The sequence below is a fragment of the Ornithorhynchus anatinus genome, chromosome 10, assembly GCF_004115215.2.
Source record: "Ornithorhynchus anatinus isolate Pmale09 chromosome 10, mOrnAna1.pri.v4, whole genome shotgun sequence".
Taxonomy (NCBI): Eukaryota; Metazoa; Chordata; class Mammalia; order Monotremata; family Ornithorhynchidae; genus Ornithorhynchus; species Ornithorhynchus anatinus.
Genome location: NC_041737.1, coordinates 56,080,270 through 56,103,474, shown reverse-complemented (window position 1 = coordinate 56,103,474; position 23,205 = coordinate 56,080,270). Strand labels below are relative to the sequence as shown.

The following is a 23,205-nucleotide window of genomic DNA, read 5'->3' as shown; positions in this document are numbered from 1 at the left end:
AAGAGCCCAGAAGGCCCCAACATTTCCATCCCTTGGGATGAGGCAGCTTCCTTTTGTGGCGGGGGCGGGCAGCCCTGCTGGAGGGCAGGGGACTGAACTAGACGATCTTTTGAGATTTCCCAGCAGGGGGGAGATGACACCATCACCCGGAGAGCCTGTGCCCAACCGGGGTCCCAGCCCCGCACCACCCTCATCTGGCCCCCGGCCCCCGCCCCACCCTCCGCTGACTCTCAGCCCCCGCCCCACGCCACCCTCGACCCTCCCTCCGCTGGCCCATCTGCCGGCTTCCTGGAGCGCCATGTGGTGGGCAGAGTTGGGGCCGCGAAACCCGACGCCGGGGTGGGGGAGGTGACCTGAAGGAAGGGGCACCGCACCTGCCCTCCTGCCTCCCCCCGCCTGCCCGCCAGTGGGACGGGGAGAGGGAGGGAGGGAGAGAGAGTCCAGCCAGGGGCAGTGGGCCCGGCCGGGGCCTTCCAGGGGATCGGATGGCAGTGCCGGTTGATCCACGGCCCGGGTCAGCAACCCGTCCAGGGCTACAAATAGAAGCGGGGTGGGAGAGGGACAGGAGTGTTGGGAAGGGTTTCCACTTCGGGGGAGCCTGGAGACGTGCCCTCGGGGAATGGCTCTCCGCAAAAAGTCTTCATCCCTGTCTGACTCAGTCTCTCCTGGGAAGGGGTCTCTGGGGAGGAGTCTCTGGGGAAGGAAACGGAGGCCTCAGGTCCCCTGTTGGGGAGATGGGGTTGGGTGGCAACAACAATGATAATAATAATTGTGATTTTTTTTAGGCACTCACTATATCCCAAGCACTGTACTAAGCCCTCGGGTAGATACACGATCATCAGGTCCCACAGACAGTTTCGAAGGCAGCTGAGAGGTGGAGGAGGATTAGGGATGGAGTAGAGGAAGGAGTAGAGGATCTGGCAAGAAGAAGATCAGTGGTGACTTTATTCATTCATTCATTCATTCAATAGTATTTATTGAGCGCTTACTAGGTGCAGAGCACTGTACTAAGCGCTTGGAATGGACAAATCGGTAACAGATACAGTCCCTGCCCTTTGACGGGCTCACGGTCTAATCGGGGGAGACGGACAGACGAGAACTGTGGCTATAAATAGAATCGAGGGGAAGAACATCTCATTAAAACGATAACAAATAAATAGAATCAGGGTGATGTACATCTCATTAACAAAATAAATAGGGTGATGAAGATATATACAGATAAGCCGACGAGTACGGTGCTGAGGGGATGGGACCGGAGAGGGGGAGGAGCAGAGGGAAAGGGGGGAGAAGAGGGTTCAGCTGAGGAGAGGTGAAGCGGGGGGGAGGGTAGAGGGAGCAGAGGGAAAAGGGGAGCTCAGTCTGGGAAGGCCTCTTGGAGGAGGTGAGCTTTAAGTAGGGTTTGGAAGAGGGGAAGAGAATTGGTTTAACGGAGGTGAGGAGGGAGGGCGCTTTCAGTGGAATAAAGGGCGTGGAAACAACGTGTAATACAATACTTGGGTGGGGTTTGACCCCACCTCTCTTCTCCGCCTTGCAGGGGTTTTACCCTCAGGCCTACATAAATCATCTACAAATACAGGGAGCAGGAGGAAGAAGAAAGATACAACGGATAGTAAGTAGCATGAATGGGAAACAGTGTGGCCTAGTGGAGAAAGCAGGGGTTTGGGAGTCAGAGGAACTGGGTTCTAATCCGCCCTCTGCCGAGAGAAGCGGCGTGGCCCAGTGGAAAAAGCACGGGTTTGGGACTTGGGAGTCAGAGGTGGAGGGTTCTAATTCCGGCCCCGCCGCTTGTCAGCTGTGTGACTTTGGGCCAGTCACTTCACTTCTCTGTGCCTCAGTTCCCTCATCTGTAAAATGGGGATGAAGACTGGGGACAACCTGATGACCCTGTATCTACCCCAGCGCTTAGAACAGCTCTTGGCACCTAATAAGAGCTTAACAAATACCAGCATTATTCTTCTTCTTCATGTGCTGTGTGACCTTGAGCAAGTCATTTCACTTTCCCTGCTCGGTTCCCTCATCTGCAAAATGGGGATTGAACACCTGTTCTCCCTCCCACTTGGACTGTGAGAGTCCCGTGCGGGACCTGATGATCGCGTATCTACCCCAGTGTTCGGCACATAGTAAGCGCTCCCTGCTCTGCCACTTGTCAGCTGTGTGACCGTGGGCAAGTCACTTCACTTCTGTGTGCCTCAGTTACCTCATCTGTAAAATGGGAATTCTGTGAGCCTCACGTGGGACAACCTGATGACCCTGTATCCACCCCAATGCTTAGAACAGTGCTCTGCACATAGTAAACACTTAACAGATACCATCATTATTGTAGCGTGGCTCAGTTGGCAAGACCCCGGGCTTGGGAGTCAGAGGGCATGGGTTCTAATCCTGGCTCCGCCGCCTGCCAGCTGTGTGACTTTGGGCCAGTCACTTCACTTCTCTGGGCCTCAGTGATTTCAGCTGTAAAATGGGGATTAAAATTGTGAGCCCCACATGGGACATCCTGATCAGCTCGTATTCCCCCCAGCGCTTAGAACAGTGCTTTGCAGCTAGCAAGCGCTTAGCAAATACCACCATTATTATTATTAGAACAGCGCTCTGCACATAGTAAGCGCTTAGCAAATACCAACGTTATTATTATGAACAAATGCCACTATATTTTGAGGGTTTTATTTATTTATTTTACATAGGGGAGGTCCTAGTAAATCCATCGGGAGAGAGGGCAGGGTTTTCGTTCCCTCTCTACCCCTTTCCTTGGGGACCCAGGGGTCCGGGCCCTTTCTGGGGCTGACTACAAACCCCATAATGCACTGGGCTCCACAGAAAGGACTGGCTCAGGAGAGCAAGATGGTTGGTCCCAGGGACCGGAAGTTGAATTTCCCCTTCAGGACGGGACCCTCCTCGTTGCTCGGAGGCAGAGGACGGCCGGCCCCTCGGAGGCTTTGCCCCCGACTCCCCGTCGACCTCTCGGGGCCTCGCCGTTTCGGCCCACCCGACTCCGCTTAGGGCGGAGTGGTGGAGGGCGAGGCACTTCCGCCCAAAGCCAACATGGCGGCCTCCCGCTGGGCGTCCCCGGGCGCTCTAGGCTCCGGCCGCCTGCGTCTCTATGGTTCCTGGAGGCCGCCGTTGGAGCGGAAGTGGCGGGAAAGGGGAGGAGGAGGCCGCCGTGGAGGTGAGGGGGGACTTGGGGGTCGCGGCCCGGGCCTTGGGGTCCTCACGAAGCCGGGGAGGTGAGGGGAGGGCGGCCACCAGTCCTGCCCCCCGAGGACCGCCCCCCCCTTGGGGGACAGACCCGTTGAGGGGCCCACCGGAAGTAGCAATGATAATAATGATCCTCATGACATTTGTCAAGCGTTTTATGTAACGTTGTATTTCATCATCATAATAATAATGTTGGTATTTGTTAAGCGCTTACTCTGTGCAGAGCACTGTTCTAAGCGCTGGGGGAGATACAGGCTCATCAGGTTGTCCCTTGTGAGGCTCACAGCTAATCCCCATTTTCCAGATGAGGTCACTGAGGCCCAGAGAAGTGAAGTGACTTGGCCACAGTCACACAGCTGACAAGGGGCAGAGCCGGGAGCCGAACAAATGACCTCTGATGCCGAAGGCCCACGCTCTTTTCACTGAGCCACATATTTATTAAGTGCTTACTCTGTGCAGAGCACTGTTCTTTTTGTTGGCATTTGTTAAGCGCTTACTATGTGCCGAGCACTGTTCTAAGCGCTGGGGTAGACACAGGGGAATCGGGTTGTCCCACGTGGGGCTCACAGTCTTAATCCCCATTTTACAGATGAGGGAACTGAGGCACCGAGAAGTTAAGTGACTTGCCCAAAGTCACACAGCCGACAAGTGGCCGAGCCGGGATTCGAACCCATGACCTCTGACTCCAAAGCCCGTGCTCTTTCCACTGAGCCACACTGCTTCTAAGCGCTGGGGGAGATACAGGGTCATCAGGATCGTCCCACGGGAGGCTCCCTGTCTTCATCCCCATTTTACAGATGAGGTCACTGAGGCACAGAGAAGAAGAATAATGTTGGTATCTGTTAAGCGTTAACTCTGTGCAGAGCACTGTTCTAAGTGCTGGGGGAGATACAGAGTCATCGGGGGGTCCCACGTGAGGCTCACTGTCTTCATCCCCATTTTACAGATGAGGTCACTAAGCCCGTCAAAGGGCGGGGACTGTCTCTATGTGTTACCGATTTGTCCATTCCAAGCGCTTAGTACAGTGCCCTGCACCTAGTAGGCGCTCAGTAAATACTATTGAATGGATGAGGCACAGAGAAGAAGAAGAATGTTGGTATTTGTTGAGCGCTTACTCTGTGCACAGCACTGTTCTGAGTGCTGGGGGAGATAGAGGGTAATCAGGTTGTCCCACGTGAGGCTCACAGTCTTCATCCCCATTTTACAGAGGAGGGAACTGAGGCCCAGAGAAGTGAAGTGACTTGCCCACAGTCACCCAGCTGACTACTCTGTGTCAAGCACTGTTCTAAACGCTGGGGAGGAGGCAAGGTGATGAGGTTGGCCCACGTGGGGTTCACGATCTTCATCCCCGTTTTACAGATGAGGGAACTGAGGCACCAAGAAGTGAAGTGACTGGCCCGAAGTCACACCGCTGGCAAGCGGCAGGGCCGGGATTTGAACCCATGACCTGTGACTCCCCAGCTCGGGCTCTTTTACAGCCTTAATGCCCATTTTATAGAGGAGGGAACGGAGGCCCAGTGAAGCGACTTGCCCAAAGTCACACAGCTGATAGGCGGCGGAGCCGGGATTTGAACCCATGACCTGTGACTCCCCAGCCCGGGCTCTTTTCACTGAGCCACGCTGCTTCCCGTAATATTAATAATAATAATAATAATGATGATGGTGGTGGTATTTGTTAAGCGCTTTACTTTGTGTCAAGCACTGTTCTAAGCGCTGGGGTAGATTCAGCGTTAGAGAAGCAGTGGAAAGAGCCCGGGCTTGGGAGTCGGAGGTCATGGGTCACGGGTTCTAATCCTGGCTCTGCCGCTTGTCAGCTGTGTGACTCTGGGCAAGTCACTTCACTTCTGGGCCTCAGTGACCTCATCTGGAAAATGGGGATGAAGACCGGGAGCCCCACGGGGGACAACCTGATCACCTTGTATCTCCCCCAGTGCTTAGAATAGTGCTTGGCATGTAGTAAGTGCTTAATAAATATCAATTATTATTATTATTCTACAAGGTAATCAGGTTGGGCACAGTCCCTGTCCCACATGGGGCTCACGGGTTTCATCCCCATTTGTCAGATGAGGGAACTGAGGCCCAGAGAAGAGAAGTGACTTGCTCAAGGCCACAGAGCAGACCAAGCGGCGGAGTCAGGATTAGAACCCAGGTCCTCTGACTCCCCGGCCGGGGCTCTAGCCACTAGGCCGTGCTGCTTCCCAGGGGGCGCGTTCACAGGTCACAGATTTCCGGGGGGCCACAGGGGAGCTGGGGCGATGAGAGATGGAGAGGTGGGGGAGGCTCTGCTACGGGACAGCGGGGAATGCAGTGCGAGGGATTTAGGTCAGATCAGTAGTAATAATAATTATGGTATTTGTTAAGCACTTACTCTGTGCTAGGCACCGTACTAAGCGCCGGGGTGGATACGAGCAAATCGGGTTGGATACAGAGGTCATGGGTTCGAATCCCGGCTCTGCCACTTGTCAGCTGTGTGACTGTGGGCAAGTCACTTCGCTTCTCTGTGCCTCAGTTACCTCCTCTGTAAAATGGGGATTCAGACTGTGAGCCTCACGGGGGACAACCTGATTCCCCTGTATCTATCCCAGCGCTTAGAACGGTGCTCTGCACGTAGTAAGTGCTCAACAAATACCAACGTTATTATTACAATCCCTGTCCCACCCGAGGCTTACGGTTTCGATCCCCATTTTGGGCATGAGGTAGAGGCATGGAGAAGTGAAGCCACTTGCCCAAGATCATACAGCAGACAAGTGGCGGAGCGGGATTAGAACCCATGACCTTCTGACTCCCGGGCTGTATCCACTAAGCCACGCGCATAACTCCTCTAGACTGTTACCTCGTTATGGGTAGAGAACGGGTCTGCCGAATTTTGCCTAAATTGGTCTAATTTTGCCGAATCGGAGTCTCCCAGATTGAGTAGAGGGCTTAGTGCTGTGTCCCGCACGTAGTAGGTGCTCAGTAAATTCCACTGATTTGATTAAGCCCGGGGCGCCCAGAAATTCAGTGCCACGCGGCCGCGGGGTCCCCGCGTCCCAGGAAGGACGTGGAGTTGAGCCTCTAGACTGTCAGCTCGTCGAGGGCAGGGTAACGCAACTGCTAATTCTGCCGTACTGTACTCTTCCAGGCGCTCGGTACGGTGCTCTGCAGAGTAAGCGCTCAGTAGATACCATTGATTTCTCTGCACAGAGTGCTCAAACACCGTTGATCGATTGATTGATGGAGAAGGGACCCCCAGAATGGTCAGAAGCAGCCCCTGAACGAGCAGAGATTTGAGCAGGGTGGCCTAGTGGAGAGAGCCCGGGCCCGGGAGTCACAAGACCTGGGTTCTAATTCTCTTGCCGTGCCACCACGGGCCTCAGTCTGTGCCTCAGTTTTCTCATCTGTAAAGTGGAGAGTCGATTCCTCTACTCTCTCATACTTAGATTGGGTGTCCCACGTGGCCCGCTCACCTGTTTCCCTTTTACTGTGTGCTCTTTTTTTATTTTTTACTTATGTATTTATGTATTTATGTAATTGTTACCTGTTTACTTTGTGCAGACACTGTACTAAGCCCTGGGGTAGATACAGGATAACCGGGTTGGACACAAATCCCCGTCCCACAGGGGCCTCACAGTCTCAACCCCCCTTTTACAGGTGAGGTGATCGAGGCCCGGAAAAGTGAAGCGACTTGCCCCGGGTCACCCAGCAAGACACGTGGCGGAGCGGGGATTAGAACCCAGATCCGTGCTCTATCCGCCGGGCCACGCCGCTTCCCAAACTAAAGGTAAGGCTTCTCCCAGCGAGTGGTGACGGGGATATCTCCGTGCCCCCGGGATGCCGGGCCGCTCGCCGGGAATTTGTCTCTTCACTGTTGTATCGGACTCTTCCAAGCGCTTAACCCAGTGCTCTGCACAGAGTAAGCGCTCGACGAATAAGATGAGGGGCGGGAGGGGAGGTAGCGGTGAGGACGGATGCCCGGGGGTGGTGCCCGGGCGCCACGGGCGGATGAGCCGGAGGACGGGTGGAGATGGAGGGGGGACCCGCGTGGGGGGGCGGGTTGACTCGACCGGTGAGAGGGCAGCGACGGTCTCTCTCTGTTGCCGAATCGTCCGTTCGAAGCGCTTAGTACAGTGCTCCGCCCGTAGGGAGCGCTCAGTAAATACTATCGAACGGAAGGTCGCAAGTGGGGTCCGCCCCCGCCTCTCCCCTCCGCCGCAGGAGGCGTCATGCCCACCGCCAAGCAGCTGGCCGACTTCGGGTACAAGGCCTTCTCGGGCTCCATGATGGTGCTGACGGTGTACGGCGCCTTCCTGTGCAGCGCCCGCGCTTACCGCTTCTTCCAGCGCCGCGGCGCCCTCCGCCAGGCGGCCCAACAGCAGGCCGACCCGCCCGCCCTGCGGGACTGACCTCCTCGGACCCCCCCGTCTGCCCGCCGCCCCCGGCCCGAGGCGGGGGAGCGACCGGAGGGGGAGGCGGGGGCACGAAACGGGTCCGGTCGGGCTCATCGCCCGCCACGTTCGCCCCACCCACGCCCCGGAACGGGCACCGAGCAGAGAGGGAGCATCCTCTCTCCCCCGAGCTTCGTCCCGGGGGCGGGGGGCGGGGATAATAACTGTTATATTTAAGTATTTAATAATAATAATGAATCGGAATTACGCGCTCTCTCATGGTATTTACTGCGTTCCAGGCGCCGGGTCGATACAGGCAGATGGGGTTGGACGGAGCCTCGATCCTCGTTTTACAGATGAGGGGACTGAGGCCCAGAGAAACGAAGTGACTTTTCCAAGGTCGCACAGCAGACAGGTGGCAGAGCGGGGTTGAGAACCCACGGCCCGACTCCTAGGCCCGGGCTCCACCCCCCACTCCCTGCCGCTTCTCGGTTCTCCGTTGACAGACCCAGTAGCGTCGGACCAGCTAACCCCGGTCTCGCGGGGGGCTCGCAGCGGGAGGGAGGATGGGCGTCGAATCCCCGTGTTGCAGGTGAGGAGACCGAGGCACAGAGAAGCAGAGCGACCTGGTCGGGAATCCCGCCAGCCAGCAGGCGGGCGAGCCGGGATTAGAACCCGGGCTACCGATCCCCCCTCTTCGTGGCCAGAGCCACCCCCGGGCCCGCAGGGAGGATGGACAGAGAGGGGATGGAAACAGCACGAGGCCCGGAGTCGGAAGAACCTAACGATCGTGGCACTTGCTAGGCGCTTACTATGTGCCGGGCACTGGCACTGTACTAAGCACTGGGCCGGATGCAGGCAAATCGGGTTGGACCCAATCCGTGTCCCCTGTGGGGCTCACGGCCTGAATCCATTTTTACAGGTGAGGTAACCGAGTCACAGGGAAGTAAAGCGGCTCGCCCAAGGTCACGCAGCCAAGGGGCGGAGCGGGGATCGGAACCCAGGGCCTTCTGCCCTCCGCTAGGCCCCCCCGGGTTCTCATCATTTATTTCTATCGTCTTTCTCCCCCTCGAGACTTGCGAGATCGTGGTGGGGCCCGAGTGTGTCTCTTTATCGTCCCAGTGTCCTCTCCCAAGCGCTTAGTACAGCGCTCTGCACGCAGTGGACGCTCAATAAATACGATCGAATGAATGGATCGCGGGTCTGCCGCTTGTCTGCTGTGTGACCTCAGGCGAGTCGCTCCACTTCCCTGGGCCTCAGTTACCTCTTCCGTAAAAGGGGGGATTAAGGCCGTGAGCCCCGTGTGGGACGGGGACTGTCCCCGACCCGATTAGCTTGTATCTAGCCCAGCGCTTAGTACAGAGGCTGGCGTATAGTAAGCGCTTAACAGATACCATTAGAAAAAGACGGTCCGAGGCCCAAGGACCGGTCCTCCCGCCCCGGCCGTGGCTTCGAGGGGGCCCCCGGCCGGACCGGGCCGCACCTCCCTCCCCGCGGCCCAGAGAGGGTCGGGCCCCCCCCGGGCCGGCGCCGCCGGGGAGGGGAACAGAGACGGCGCGCGGAGCTGGAGGGGGCCAAGCACATTTAATCACAGAGAAGAGTAAACGACGATATAAAACGGTAACAGCTCTCACCCGCCGGCGCCCGCTCTGCCCCCCCCCCCCCCCGGGGGGCCGCCCATCATCTCCACGTACCATGGCGGGAGGCCCCGGCGCCCCCCGGGGTGGGCCGCCCCCGCCGGAGGATCCGGGGGCCGGGCAAGTCTCCGCGTCCCCGCCGCCGGGCCCGCACGCGGCCGCCCGAAGGGGCACGGGGGCCGGCCGGGGGGCGGGTGGGAGAGCGGGATGCCGGGGGGGAGAGACCGGGAGCCCCGGTCCCCCCGGGGTCCCGGCCCCAGCTCACGTACACGCACGCACGCACACACGCACACCGCCGTCACGTCACGGAAGGACACGGAGGCTATTAAATACAAAAGGCGGGGGGTTCTTAAAAAAAAAAGGGAAAAACGTTTGTCTCCAGGGCCCCGGCTCCTCCGTCCCGGAGCGGGGCCGCGGGTGAGGCCTCAGAGTCCGTGGGTCCCGGGGGCCGTGCCCCCTCGTCGGCCCCGCCCGGCCGCCCGCCCTACTCCCTCGCCCAGCGGCTCCCCGCGGAGGCGTGCCCGTTGGCGCGGTTGGCGCCGTTGCTGGTGCCGCCCCCGCCCCGAGGACCTTTCCGGGCGCCGTCCTCCTCCTCCGAGCTGCTCTCCACGTCACTGCGGTCATCCTTGGACACCTGCGGCCCCCGGCGGGAGGGCGGGCGGGGAGAGGGGGAGACGGAGCCGGTCAGTCCCGTCGCCGCCGTCCCGCGCCCCCTCCCCGCGGCTCCGTCTGCCTGCTAACCCGCCGCCCTCCCGGACTCCGGGATGGTCCGCCGCCTCCAGGGAGCCCTCCCGGAGTCACCCCCTCTTAAAGCACCGACCGTCCGGCTCGGGGCTGCTCGGGTTCGCCCCCGGGAGGCTCGCCGGGATGGCTTGCGTTCCCGGCCCCCGCCCCCCCCCCCCCCCCCCCGCTTCCCCGCCATCCGATCCGGGGCCCCGGGGCTCTTCCCCGGGGGGCTCGGCCCGGGCTGCCGGACGGAGGGTCGCAGGGGCGGGAGGGAGGAGCCCGGGGCTCCCTTGGCCCTGCCCTCTCACAAACAACAACGGTGACGGCATCGGTTGAGCCCTTACTACGTGCCCGGCGCTGTTCTAAAACGCCTGGGAAGACACACTGCAGTCAGGCTGGCCCACGTGGGGCTCACGGTTTTAATCCCCGTTTTACAGACGAGGTAAGGACTGAGGTCCGGAGAAGCGACCCGCCCAGGGTCACACAGCAGAAGCGTGGCGGAGCCGGGATTAGAACCCACGTCCTCTTGCCGCTAAACCCCCCCACCTCCCCCCGGTGCCGGGCTCCCCCAGGGGGCAGGCGTGGCGGGCCTGCCCACCCGGGCCCCATCCTCCTCCATCCCACCCCCCCGGCAGAGGGCGCGAGGGCAGGCTGGGGTGCGGGGGGGCGGCCACGAGGGGGGCGCCGCAGCCAGGCGCCCGGAGACACGAGGCGGGGCCGGGGGCAGAGACGCAGAGAGACAGAAAGAAGCGGGAAGAGAGAGACAGGAGAGACGAGGAGACACGGGACGCGCACACAGAGACACACACGTGCCCGCCCGCAGACGGACACCACGCACACGACCCTCGCGGGATGGGGCAGCGGGGCGGCGGCGTCACAGATTACACTTACATGCAAGAGATGAGACTGTCCAGCTCCGTGTCTGGCACAGAGAAAAGGAGGAAGGTGAGAAAAGAGGAGAGTACAGAGCCGGGGTCCGGTCCTCCCCTGGGCTAGGTCACCTGGGCAGGAGAGAGACGGAGAGGAACAGAGACAGAGAGAGGGAGAGAGAGAGAAGAGCAGGAGGGGAGAGATGGGGGCGGCTGGCGACCGCGAGACAGATGGACGGACAGACACCGGGAGGTGGCACGGCGACACTGGCGACCGCGGGCACGGCTTGGGGGTCCCGCCGCCCGGCCCCGGCCGGAAGGGTGGGGGAAGGACCCGGGCGGAGCCGCCGGTCAATAATAATAATAATAATAATAGCGACGGTATCTGTTAAGCGCTTACTATGTGCCGGACACCGTTCTAAGGGCTGGCACCGTTCTAAGCGAGTGGTCCCGCGGCCCCGCCCCTCCGGCCGGGGTCGCGGGGAGGGGGCCTGGGGCCCGGGCCCCACCTTGCCCCGGGCGAGGGCCTTGTAGGCGATGCGGGCGATCAGGTAGGACCAGATGACGTGCAGGCCTTGCAGCACGAGGAGCAGCGCGTTGAACAGCCACCAGGACGGGTAGGGCCCGATGATCTCCCAGCTCTCCACCAGCGTCGTGTGCAGGATCCTGCGGGGGGCGGGAGGTGTATGGGGGGGATGGGGCGGCGAGGGCCGGGGGCAAGCGCCGACCCACGGCCGCTAAGCGGGGAGGGTGACCCGGGAGCGGACGGGGGCGGGGGGATGGGGATGGATGGGGTGGGGCCTGGAGGGATGGATGGGGGTGTGTGTGTAAGGGGTGGAGCCTGACGGGGATGGGGGAGTCGGGGCGGGGGGGGGCAGAGCCTGAAGAGGACAGACAGGGTGGGTCTGAGCAGGTGGACGGTGGTGGGGCCTGCGGGGGATGGACGGGGCGGGAACTCGGGGGGATGAACGGGGTGGGGCCCGGGAGGGCAGGACGGGGACAGAGTTCGGGGGAACCAATGGGTACAGAGCCCGGGGGAGGGCAGGGGGCGCAGGAGATAGATTGGGGGGGCACGGCCCCGGGCCCAAAGGCGGACACGTCGGGGGAGGAGCTCGGAAGGGACAGGTGGGGCCGGCTGGGAGGGGAGCCCGAGGGGGAGAGCCGGGGCACGGTGCCGCCGTCTACTCACCAGAACGGGTAGATGCCCAGGCGCGTGACCACGAAGACGGCGCTGAAGACCACGAAGAAGGCATCACAGAGCCGCTGGTACTTGGCGTAGTTGGCCAGCTTGGCTGCCTGGACGGAGGGGATGGCTGGTGAGGCGGGGAGGGGAGGGGGGGAGATGGGGGAGGGGAGGAGCTGAGGAAGGGGGCGGGCGGCTCACCTCCAGCAGGAAGTCGGAGGCGTCGTGCAGGCACATGACCAGCGTCCCCACGCGCATCATGTTGTTGATGTAGGAGAAGGTTATGAGGCCGATGGTGGCCAGGTGATGGACGAACATGATCAGGAAGTCCTGGGGAGGGGGACGAGCGGGCCACGGTCCACGGACCGCCCGCTCGACGACCCGCCCCGCCTCCCCGCCCGGCGGAGGATCCCCCGGCCCCGGCCCCGACTGGGCCCGGCCCTCTCCCTTGACCCGTCCGGACCCGGTTGGATCGTTCTGGGTCCATCTTGACGATAACGATAGTGATAATGAGGATTATATTGTAATCGCGGTATCCGTCCGGCGCTTACTACGTGCCGGACCCTCTACTACGCACTGGGGTAGGTACAAGATAATCGGGTCCCGTATGGGGCTCACAGTCTGTAAGTAAGAGGGAGAACAGATACCGGATCCCTGATTTTTGCAGATGAGGGAACTGAGGCCCAGAGAAGTGAAGGGGCTTGCCCGAGGTCTCAAAGCAAGTCCACGGAGGAACGGGAATCGGAGCCCGGGTCCTCCGACTCCCAGGCCCCTCCTCTTCCCACTAGGCCGTGCCCCTCGCAAGCACTCAGTACAGCGCTCCGCACACGGTGGGTGCTCGGTAAATATAATGGGACGAACGTTTCTGGGGACCCTACGGACCCGATTCGGGGCCGGGGTCCTTGGGTCTGAGTCGCCGACCCTGCCCCTCCCACCCCCGCCGGCGTCGTCCCCGCAGGCTGCCCGAGCCGAGGACTCGGAGAGCGGAGGAGCCGGCGGGGCCGGCCGTTCCCCACTCTCCGCGAGACCCTGGGACGGACTGGTCTGCCCGGCTCTGGGTCCCCTCCCCTGGGGCCCAGCTGTCCCCAGGGGGGTCGGCGGGAGGAGGCGGACCCGTGCGGTCCGTGCCTCCTGCCCGCCCCCCGCCCTCACCGCCACCCCGATCCCCGCCTTCCCCACAAACCCCGCGTGCCCAGGCCCGGGCGGCGGGCAGGGCCCGGGTCAAGGGAGCGGAGGCTGCAAGCCCGGCCGGGTCACGCCCTCGCCCCCCACCCCCATCCCCCGGGTAAAAGACCCACGGGAGTCCCTGCCCACATCCCCCTCCCTCCACACCCCCCCGTTCCCTGAAACGGGGGGAGGAGGGGGGCCGCCGAGGCCGCTGTGAGCCGGTCAACGGGGTCGGTGTGGCCCGGGCCGCCCCACGGAAAACCTCGGTGCTGGGGGGCTGCTTAGCCGTGCCTGCCTGACGGTGACGTCCGTTAAGCGTTCACTTAGCGTCGGGTACTAAGGCTGGGGTACGGACAAGCTGATCAGGTCGGACGCAGTCTGCCCCCCCCCCCCCCGCGGGGCGGCGGAGGGGGCGGGGGAGGAGGGAGGGGAGGGGGAGAAGCCTCTCACTTTGCGTTTGATGTCCGTGAACTGGGAGAACATGAGGGACCAGTAGAAGGCCAGCTCCATGATGTAATAGTGGTACAGGTCCGAGGTGAGGGGCTGCAGCGTGGAGACGACGGGTGAGACTCCGGGCGGGACCCCCCCCGTCCCAGCTCCCGCCCCCCAGATCCCTGACCCGAGGTGGGGGGTGGCAAGGGAAGTAAGGGTCGAGCCCGAATCGCAGCCTCCGGGCCGTCCGAGCCCCCCCGCCCCTCCCCCCGGCCGCCCCGAGGGACCGTTGGGGTCAGGGGTCCCGGCCCGAGCCCCCGGCCCCACCTGGTAGGGGTAACCGTGCCAGCACTGTCGAGTATCCCAGAACCACGGCGTCTGAGGGAGGAGACCCCCCCCCCAGAAGGAAGGTCAGCCCGCGCCCGGAGGCGCCCCCCTCTCCACTCCCGGCCGCCCCCGCCCCGACTCACCGACCACAGGAACCGGATCCCGTAGCAAAACACGCACAGGTAGAAGGTGAATCTCCACCTGGTGGGGGGAGGGGGCGGGGGTGAACCCGGAGACCCCTGCCCCGTTCAGGGACTCGGGGCCGTCTCCCCCCGCCCGCCCCCCGACTGAGGGTGCAGGGGTGGTGGCGGCCCGGTCCCGGGGGGTGTCGAGGCAGGCTGGCCAAACGGGGTGGGGGGGAGGGGCCGGGGACCCCGTTCCTGCAGAACCCCGTCCTGGGGGAGATCCAGTCCTGGCCCTCGGGGTGGCCAGTCCGATCCGGGGGATCACAGGCGCGCCCACGCCCGCGCGCGGACCCGGGGGCTGTCCCGGAGGGAGACCGAGGTCTCCGACTCTCCCAGGCCCCGCGGCCCGGAGCCCCCCGCCCCCCGCCCCCCCACCCCCGCCTCCCCCGCACACCCACATGCTTTCACAGAACTTGGTGAGCGGCGGCGGCTTCTCCTGGTTCCTGCGGTGCCGGAACCAGCACTGGATCTTCCGCACGTCCCAGTCCAGCTGCTTGGACAGGCCCTCCAGCCGCTTCCCGTCGGGGCTCTGCAGGTCGGGGAGGGGTCACGGTCGCCCCCGGCCCCCCCCCCCCCCCCCCGGCCCCCCAGGCTGGTGGACTCCTGGACCGGGCTCCGGGGTGGGGGGGCCCTCGGGCGAGAGAGTTTGCCAACCTGCCTTTGATCCCCCTCTAGGGAATGGGCCTTCCATCTCTGCTGTCTTGTATCCTCCCCAGCACTTAGTACAGTGCTCCGCACCACAGTCGGCCCTCGATAAATACTACCGATTGACTGAGGTCCTCCCGGGATGGCGAGGGAAGGGGGCCGCTCGGTTCTGGACCCTGTGGCGGCCCGACCGTAACCGCACGGCGGGCAGGGAGCGTGCCGACCAAATCTGTCCTATCGGACTCCGACGGGAAGCGCTCAATAAATACCATCGCTCGACTGATCGACCCCGGTCTCGCTCCCCGGGCGGGGTCTCCGGGGTCCGGGCTGGGTCCCTCCGTGCCCCGGGCCACCCTGCCTCCCCGTCTCCCTGCCCGGCGGCCTCACGCGTCTCCTCCTAGGGGCCTTCCCCGATTAACCCCTCATTTCCTCGTCTCCCACTCCCCTCCGCGTCGCCCTCGCTGGCTCCCTTTGTTCACCACCCCCAGCACTTACGTCCAAATCCGTAATTTATTCACATCCGTGTCCGCCACCCCTTCTAGACTGTAAACTCCATACGGGCGGGGAATGGGTCTGACGCACCGTACTCTCCCAAGCGCTCAGTACGGTGCTCTGCACCGAGTAAACGCTCAATAAATACGTTCGATGGTACCGAACGGCAAGGACCTCCCCTTCTTCTCCGTGGGGGGGGGCGGGGAGGGGGCTGCGGCAGAACCGAGCCAGGGGAGCCCCCCCCCGTCCCCCTCTGGGAGCCCGCGCCCGCTCACCTTGGTGATGGACGTGAAAACCTTCTCCAGGATGGCGTTGGGCTGGGCGTGGCGCGTCCCGCTGTCCTGGATGCCCAGGTGGATAGCGCACGGCTTGGCGACGAACCTGCAGGAGGGGACGGGAAGCCGGTCAAGGGACCGGGTGCGGGGATTGGAGCGCCCGGGTCCGTTCCCGAACCCCTGCCCTGGTGCTTCACCCAGCGCTCCCCGAGGCGGCCGCAGTCAGGAAGCAGCCGCGGGGTCCGGAGCTCGGCACCACTTCAGTCCCTCGGCTCCCCTCGGACACCCGGAACGGAGAGACGGCGCGGCCTGGGGAAGGAGCCCGGGCCCTGGGTTCTAATCCCGGCTCCGCCGCAAGCCTGCCGTGTGACCTCGGGCAAGTCGCTTTACGGGGCCTCGGATTCCGCATCTGTAAAACGGGGTTGCGATCGAAGCCCGTCGTCGACTGTGAGCCCCCCGTGGGACGGGGACTGTGTCCAACTTGATTATCCCACGTCTACTCTTGAGAAGTCGCCTGGCCTGGTCGACAGGGCTGGGGTCAGAAGGGCCTGGGTTCTAATCCCAGCTCGGTCACGTCTGCTGTGCGACCTCGGGCCAGTCCCTTTACTTCTCTGTACTCTCCCCGAGATGACGGATCGATTCTCTGTGTCTCCTCTATCTCATCTGTAAAATGGGGATTCAAACTGCGAACTCTATGTGGGACAGGGACTGCGTCCGACCCGATTACCCTGTATCTACCCCAGCGCTTAGTACAGTGCCTGGCACTTAGTAAGCGCTTAACAAAGGCCATGAAATAAAAATTAACCAGGTTAGACACAGTCCCTGTCCCATAAGGGGCTCCCAGTCTCCGTTTTACAGTTGAGGTATCTTACCTCTCTGGCCGATCATTCTCGGTCTCCTACGCTGGAGCTTCCTCCCATCCTTTAACTGTTGGAGTTCCTCAAGGGTCAGTTCTTGGCCCTCTTCTGTTCTCCATTTACACTCACTCCCTCGGTGAACTCATCCGCTCTCACGGCTTTGACTACCACCTCTACGCAGATGACACGCAGATCTACATCTCCGCCCCTGTCCTCTCCCCCTCCCTTCGGGCTCGCATCTCCTCCCGCCTCCGGGACGGGACGTCTCCACCTGGATGTCGGCCCGCCACCTAAAACTCAACATGAGCGAGACTGAGCTCCTCATCTTCCCTCCCAAACCCGGTCCGCTCCCAGACTTCTCCATCACCGTGGATGGCACGACCATCCTTCCCGTCCCGCAGGCCCGCGATCTCGGTGTCATCCTTGACTCGTCCCTCTCGTTCACCCCACGCATCCTATCCGTTACCGAGACCTGCCGGTTTCACCTCTACGATATCGCCGAGATCCGCCCTCTCCTCTCCACCCAAACGGCTACCTTACTATTACGGGCTCTCGTTATATCCCGGCTAGACTACCGTGTCGGCCTTCTCTCTGACCTCCCTTCCTCCTCTCTCGCCCCGCTCCGGTCTATTCTTCACTCCGCTGCCCGGCTCATCTTCCCGCAGAAACGATCTGGGCGTGTCACTCCCCTTCTTAAACGACTCCGGCGGTTGCCTATCGACCTCCGCTCCAAACAAAAACTCCTCACTCTAGGCTTCGAGGCTCTCCATCACCTCGCCCCTTCCTACCTCTCCTCCCTTCTCTCTTTCTACCGCCCACCCCGCACGCTCCGCTCCTCCGCCGCCCACCTCCTCACCGTCCCTCGGTCTCGCCCGTCCCGCCGTCGACCCCCGGGTCGCGTCCTCCCGCGGTCCCGGAACGCCCTCCCTCCTCACCTCCGCCAAACTGATTCTCTTTCCCTCTTCAAAACCTTACTTAAAAATCACCTCCTCCGAGAGGCGTTCCCAGACCGAGCTCCTCTTCCCCCTCTACTCCCTCTGCCATCCCCCCTTTACCTCTCCGCAGCTAAAGCCTCATTTTCCCCTTTTCCCTCTGCTCCTCCACCTCTCCCTTCCCATCCCCACGGCACCGTACTCGTCCGCTCAACTGTATATATTTTCGTTACCCTATTTATTTTGTTAATGAATTGTACATCGCCTCGATTCTATTTAGTCGCCATCGGTTTTTACGAGATGTTCTTCCCCTCGACGCTGTTTAGTGCCATCGTTCTCGTCCGTCCGTCTCCCCCGATCAGACCGTAAGCCCGTCAAACGGCAGGGACCGTCTCTATCTGTTGCCGACTTGTTCATCCCAAGCGCTTAGTACAGTGCTCTGCACATAGTAAGCGCTCAATAAATACTATTGAATGAATGAGAGCCAGAGAAGTGAAGTGCCCGGCCCGAGGTCACACGGCGGAGTGGAGGAGCTGGGATTAGAACTCTGGGCCTTCCGACCTCCGGGCCCGGGGTCTATCCACTAAGCCACACCGCTTCTCTGGCTAGCCCGAGGTCACACAAGCAGAGTCAGAGCTAGAACCCAGCTCTCCCGACGCCCAGTTCCGGGCAACAGACCCCGGCCCGAGTGGATGCCAGCGAGACCTGGGGCTCCCCGCAAGGTCGCCACCGGGTCAAGGCGGCGCCGGCCACCCTGGCTCAGAGCCGGGAGCGAGACCCCGGGATCAGAACTCGGACGCGCCCCGCCCCCGGCGTCCGCCCCGGGGCGCCCTCCTCCGGGAAGCCCTCCGGCTCTCTCCCCTCCCCTCGGGCCGCCCATCCGCCAGGACGGGTCGGTCTGGGCACTGAGTGGCAGAGGGGCGGCGGGCGGAGGTGGGGGTTGGGTGGAGGAGGGGCAGGGGACCACAGACCCTAAAGACACAGGAAGCTGTGCGATCCACGGACACGAGTGCAGGGAACTGGCCAAGACCACAAAGTCCAACCGTACCTGTCCCACCCCAACTCCGACTGGCCGTCCCCCCCCTCCAAAAAAAGGTCCAACCCAGCCAGGGCCAACCACCAGGAGAACGAGCAGCGGCCCCTCCCACCCCCGCGTATGCTGAGAAGCACCGTGGCCTAGCGGTTAGAGCCCGGGAGCCGGGAGGTCCCGGGTTCTACTCCTGGCTCCGCCACTTCCCTGGGCCTCGGTCCCCCCGTCCGTAAAACGGGGATTGACACCGTGAGCCCCACGTGGGACGGGGACTGTGCCCGACTCGATCTGCTCGTATCCACCCCGGGGCTCGGTAGAGTGCCTGGCGCAGAGTAAGCGCTTAACAGATGGCGTCATCATCAATATGACTGTATGCTGTGCGGTGGTCAGTGGACTGGCGGAAGAGGGGCCGGTGGCCCGAGTCCCCTCCGCCGAGGGTCCGGGTCTTGGCGGACCCCACGCCGGCCCCCTCAAAAGTTGGGCTTCCCCACAGCGGGGAGGGGCGGTGGGAGGCCAGGTCCCAGGCTGCTCTGGAGAGACAGAGACAGAGAGAGAGCGCGCACACAACCAAACAGAGCAGAGGGGGCGGGGGGCTCTAGAGAAGAGTCGGGGGAACCCGGCATAACCGCCCCCGCCCCCGTCCGTGAAGCCCAAACAAGAGGAAACGGGCCTTCGATTGCGACGAGAGACTGCGGTTAGACCCGAGGAAGAGCTTTTCCTGCCGGGCTTATTCAACGCCGGGACGGGCAACTGATTCGGAGAGCGGGAAAGGGCGAGGGCGAGCCAGAATTAACCGTCCTCACGGCCTGGGCGGCGGTACCCCTGGAGGCAGGGGACCGCTCCCCGGGGATCTCCTCAAGCGTGGGGATTCGGGGCCCTCGGGGCCGAGGCTCGGCAAGGTGGGGGGCGGCGGCCCCCGACTCCGGTTAAGGCGCTCGGGCCGAGGCGTGAGGCGGAAAGGGGGCGGGGTGGGGGGAAGGCCTCTTGTCGCCGTTGCCCGGCTGGATGGGCGGATCCGGCCGGGCCCGGAAGCTGACCGCCGCCCCGGCCCCCTGCCCCCCGAGGCTCCCCGACCCCGACGCCCCCGGCCCCACACCCCGGCCCCGGGTGTCGTCTCTGCTAACGCGGAGGAATGACCGGCCGGGAACAGAAAGAGAAAGGAAGACGGTGGTCCGGCCGGGCGAAACGTGCTTCCTCTCCCGAGCCCACCCAACGGGGCGGGGTGGGGGAGCGGACCAGGGGGCCGGGAGCGCCCAGCCATCGCTGTCGCCGCTGCCCACCGCCGCCGGCCCGACTCGCTTCCAGGCCCCTTGGCCGGGAGGGGAAAGGGCCGGGGGCGGGTCTCCGGTCGATACACGCGTGGGGGTGGGGTTGCGGGCCTCCGGCTGGGAGAGACACCCACACATACACAGGCCTCCGGCTAGGACACACACGTGTACGCCCATGTGTGCGCACACACAAACGTGTTGGGGGCAGGCCCGGGACAAACACACACACATACACACACGCACAGGCTGTGGGCAGGCCCCAGGGTGGGACTCACACATACACGGGGACCCGGACAGACTGATGGACACGTGTCTACGGGGGGGCCGCCCTCCGGCCCGGACGCGCGGACCAGGAACACCGGGGTCACCGCACGAGCCCCCAGACGCGATCCACGAGGCCGTTCCCGCCACCCGCCACATCCCAGCAAAGCCGGGAGCGGGAGCCGGGGCCGCCTCCGCTCCCCCCAAGGGAAGACCACCACCAACACCACCCCCGGCCGGAGCCGGGGACCGCCGCTGACGGGGGGGCGGGGGCCGGAGCCAGGGACCCCACCGCCGCCGGAACCGGGCCAGGCCCCAGATCAAGCCGGCTGCGCTGGGACTCGAACCCCGGGCCCCCTCACCGTCTCCCGGGACGCAACGGCAGGGGCCCGACGGCACGGGCTCTCCCTGCATCCAGGCGGCAGTCCCGGCCCCGTGGGCCCTCGCCGCGTCTCCACCGCGCGAGGCTCCCCGCCGCCCCGGCCCCAGGAGTCCGGGTAACCCGCGGGGAGGCTGAGCCCGGCTCCAGCCCAGTCCGGCCCCGGTGGCTAGAGCCCGGGCCCGAGAGTCAGAAGGTCATGGGTTCTAATCCCGGCTGCGTCATCTGTCCGCTGTACGACCTCGGGCGAGTCGCTTTGCTTCTCTGGGCCTCAGCGACCTCATCTGGAAAACGGGGATTGAGACTGTGAGCCCCACGTGGGACTGTGCCCGACCCGATTTGCTTGTTTCCAACCCCGGCGCTTAGTACGCTGCCTGGCACAGGGTAAGCGCTTAAATTCCACAATTAGTATTATCAGTCCAGTCCGGCACCGGCCCCAGAAGAACACCGGGCTAGGGTTTCCCGGCCTCGTCGGTTGCGATCAGGAGAGGGCAGGGAACCCCCGTCGATCCTCGGAGCGGGGACACCGCCGCCCCCGTCGCCCTTGGTCCGAGGAAATCTCGGTGGCACCCGGAGGCTGGGGTGAGTTGGGAGAGGCTCAAGGGTTTCCGCTTTTTATTGTATTAAGCGCTTACTATACGTCAAGCACCGTCCTAGGCGCCGGGGTCGATACAAGCTAATCGAGTTGGACCCAGTCCCTGCCCCACATGGGGCCCACACGATTCATCCCCATTTGGTAGAGGAGGTAACTGAGGCTCAGAGAAGCAGAGAGTGGCTTGCCCAAGGCCACGGAGAAGACGGGCGGCAGGGTCGGGTGTAGAACCCGGGCCCGCGCTCCGTCCACTAGGCCACGCCGCTTCTGGGTTTGGAGTGAGGAGGGGGCTTCCGCCAAGAGGGGCGGGGGGCGTCGTTTCTCTGATACAGCTCGCCGCGCGGGAGGATGCCGGGGGTCTCGGCCGGGGCCGAGGCCCGAAAGAACCCCCCGCCCCTCGGCCCCACAGCGGCCCGGGCAGCGAGGTCCGGCCGGGCCCCTCGGACGGGGTGGAGCGCGGCGGCCGGGGAGCGGCCAAAGGGGCCGGACCCCGCGTCTTCGCCCACCCCGGCTGCCCCCGTCGGGGCCCGGCTCCGGATTCCCATCCGTCTGCCCCCGCTCGGCCCGCACCCCGCGCCTGCCGCCGGTCTCCGGCGTTCCCCGGGGGTCCCCCGGCTCTCCCCGGTTACCACCGACTCCTTCCTTCCTCGGCGACCACAGGAGGTCGGAGGCGCTTCGGGACACATCTGACGGGCGTAGGAGACGACGGGCGTCCCGGCCCTCGGACCGGCCCCGATGCCCCCATCCCGGTTCCGCTACCCCGCCGACCCCAACCCGCCAAGACCCCTTCTGCACGGCTTTAACCCGTCCTGGCCCCTCGCCCCATTCCTCCCCCTCCGTCCTCTCCTCCCAAGCCTCCTCCTCCCCATCACCTTGGCCTCCTCCTTCTTCCCCGAGCCCTCAGCCCCCTCCTCCAACTCCACCCTACAACCCTCTTCTCCCAGGCCCAGCCCCCAACTCCCTTCCTAGCTCCCGCCCCCCTCCTCCCCCACTTCGAACTCTGCTCGCTCTCGACCCCAGGCTCCAGCCCCCCCGCTTCTAGGGAGGGGCAATATGGTTCAGCGGAAGGAGCACGGGAGTCAGAGGTGGTGCGTTCTAATCCCGGCTCCGCCACCTGTCGCTCTGGGCAAGCCGCTTGATTTTTCTGAGCCTCGATCACCTCATCTGTAAAACGAGGATTAAGACCGAGGGCCCCACGTGGGACGATCTAACGACCTCGTATCTCCCCCAGCGCTTAGAACAGCGCCCGGCGCATCGTCAGCGCTCAACGGATGCCGTCGTCACGATGCCTCCCCCGTCACCCTCTCCTGGCTCTCTTGCTCCCAGCCCACCGATCCCGCTCCCGTTCCCCGCTCCTCCTCCCTACTCCTAGATCCCCGTTCCTGCTTCTGGGCTCCCCACTCCCAGCCCCCTGCTGCTGCTCCCGACTCCCCCGCTCTTTGCTCCCCCCGGCTCCCCCCTCCCAACGCCCCCAGCCTCTGCCTCCCGTCTCCCTGTCCCTGCTTCCCACCCCCCTGCTCCTAAATCCCCCCCCCCCCCGCCCCCAGCCCTTCCACCTCTGCTTCCAGGCCTCCCGCTCCCGCTCCGGCCGCCCCCTCCTCGCTCCTAAATCCCCAGCCCCGGGTCCGGATGGCCACCCCGAGCCCCGCCACCTCCGCTCCCAGCGGGTCCCCTGCCCCGCTCCTCGGGGTGCGAGGGCTCTCACCGCTCGAAGAGCAGCCTGACGGAGAAGAGGCCGGCGGCCAGGGGGAAGACGGCGAGGATGTGTCGGGCCCGGGGGTAGGAGGGCTGGCCGGGGCCCCCGCTGGCCTCCAGGTGGGCCCAGCTGACGTTGCTCGGGAGCCAGAAGCGCTCGCTCCACAACCAGCCCCACAGCAGGCCCAGGCCTCCCGACGCCCACGACGCCATCTTACCCCTCCCCGACACACCGCCCTCCTTCCCTCCCTCCCTCCCTCCCTCCCACACCGACGACGACGGCGCCGGCCCCGCCCCCTGCACGCCCCGGTCCCGCCCGATCTCCCCCCCCCCCCCGCTATCTGCTGAGCGCCTCCTCTGCTGCGCTAAGCGCCGGGGAGGACAGAGGGGGATGGGGATGGTCCCACGTGGGGCCCAGCCGTCCGCACCCCCGTTTTCCAGATGAGGACACTGAGGCCCGGAGAAGCGAAGTGGATCGCCCCCCACCCCGGTCACCCGGCTGATTGGAGGCAGAGGCGGGATTCGAACCCGTTACCCCTGCCTCTCAAGCGCGGGCTCTTGCCACTGAGCCGCGCCGCCCCGTGGCGTCCTGGCCCCGCCCCCTCGGACAGGCCCCGCCCCTGGGGTCGCCTAGGCCACGCCCCCTCGACTGCCGTCCAATCGGGGGGCAGCTCCCCTAAGCCCCGCCCACCTCCCC

At 63.9% G+C, this 23,205-nt stretch overlaps 2 protein-coding genes across 5 annotated transcripts; one reads left to right on the top strand and one right to left on the bottom strand.

The window, feature by feature from the left end:
* Positions 1–6,916: 6,916 nt before the first annotated feature.
* On the top strand, positions 6,917–7,812 carry LOC100085933 (cytochrome c oxidase assembly protein COX14). 2 transcript variants are annotated; one of them, XM_007656669.4, is made up of 2 exons: positions 6,917–6,952; positions 7,387–7,811. In XM_007656669.4, the coding sequence occupies exon 2, from the start codon at positions 7,395–7,397 to the stop codon at positions 7,572–7,574; it is 180 nt and encodes a 59-aa protein (XP_007654859.1). In that variant the 5' UTR covers positions 6,917–6,952; positions 7,387–7,394; the 3' UTR covers positions 7,575–7,811. The 2 variants fall into 2 exon arrangements, with proteins under 2 accessions (XP_007654859.1, XP_028929603.1); XM_029073770.2 differs by having other exon boundaries at positions 6,919–6,952; positions 7,314–7,812.
* A 1,628-nt stretch (positions 7,813–9,440) lies between these two features.
* On the bottom strand, positions 9,441–22,749 carry CERS5 (ceramide synthase 5). 3 transcript variants are annotated; one of them, XR_003762293.1, is made up of 11 exons: positions 22,519–22,749; positions 15,495–15,600; positions 14,481–14,611; positions 14,041–14,098; positions 13,898–13,948; positions 13,589–13,681; positions 12,173–12,301; positions 11,978–12,084; positions 11,298–11,454; positions 10,811–10,920; positions 9,744–9,827 (listed from the first exon to the last, which is right to left on the bottom strand). XR_003762293.1 is itself a non-coding variant. In XM_029072668.2 (10 exons), the coding sequence occupies exons 1-10, from the start codon at positions 22,719–22,721 to the stop codon at positions 9,678–9,680; spliced, it is 1,185 nt and encodes a 394-aa protein (XP_028928501.1). In that variant the 5' UTR covers positions 22,722–22,749; the 3' UTR covers positions 9,441–9,677. The 3 variants fall into 3 exon arrangements, 2 of the variants coding, with proteins under 2 accessions (XP_028928501.1, XP_028928502.1); XM_029072668.2 differs by lacking the exon at positions 10,811–10,920 and having other exon boundaries at positions 9,441–9,827; XM_029072669.2 differs by lacking the exon at positions 9,744–9,827 and having other exon boundaries at positions 10,549–10,920.
* Positions 22,750–23,205: the final 456 nt, after the last annotated feature.

What these genes read in the sequence shown, in the direction of transcription:
- LOC100085933 (XM_029073770.2), top strand. Translation starts at nt 7,395, where the DNA reads ATGCCCACCGCCAAGCAGCTGGCCGACTTCGGGTACAAGGCCTTCTCG.
- CERS5 (XM_029072668.2), bottom strand. Translation starts at nt 22,721, where the DNA reads ATGGCGTCGTGGGCGTCGGGAGGCCTGGGCCTGCTGTGGGGCTGGTTG. An exon ending in GTCAGGCTGCTCTTCGAGCG is followed by an intron (nt 15,601 to 22,518) that starts GTGAGAGCCCTC and finishes CCCCTCCTGCAG; the next exon opens with GTTCGTCGCCAAGCCGTGCG. An exon ending in TTTTCACGTCCATCACCAAG is followed by an intron (nt 14,612 to 15,494) that starts GTGAGCGGGCGC and finishes CCCGACCTGCAG; the next exon opens with AGCCCCGACGGGAAGCGGCT.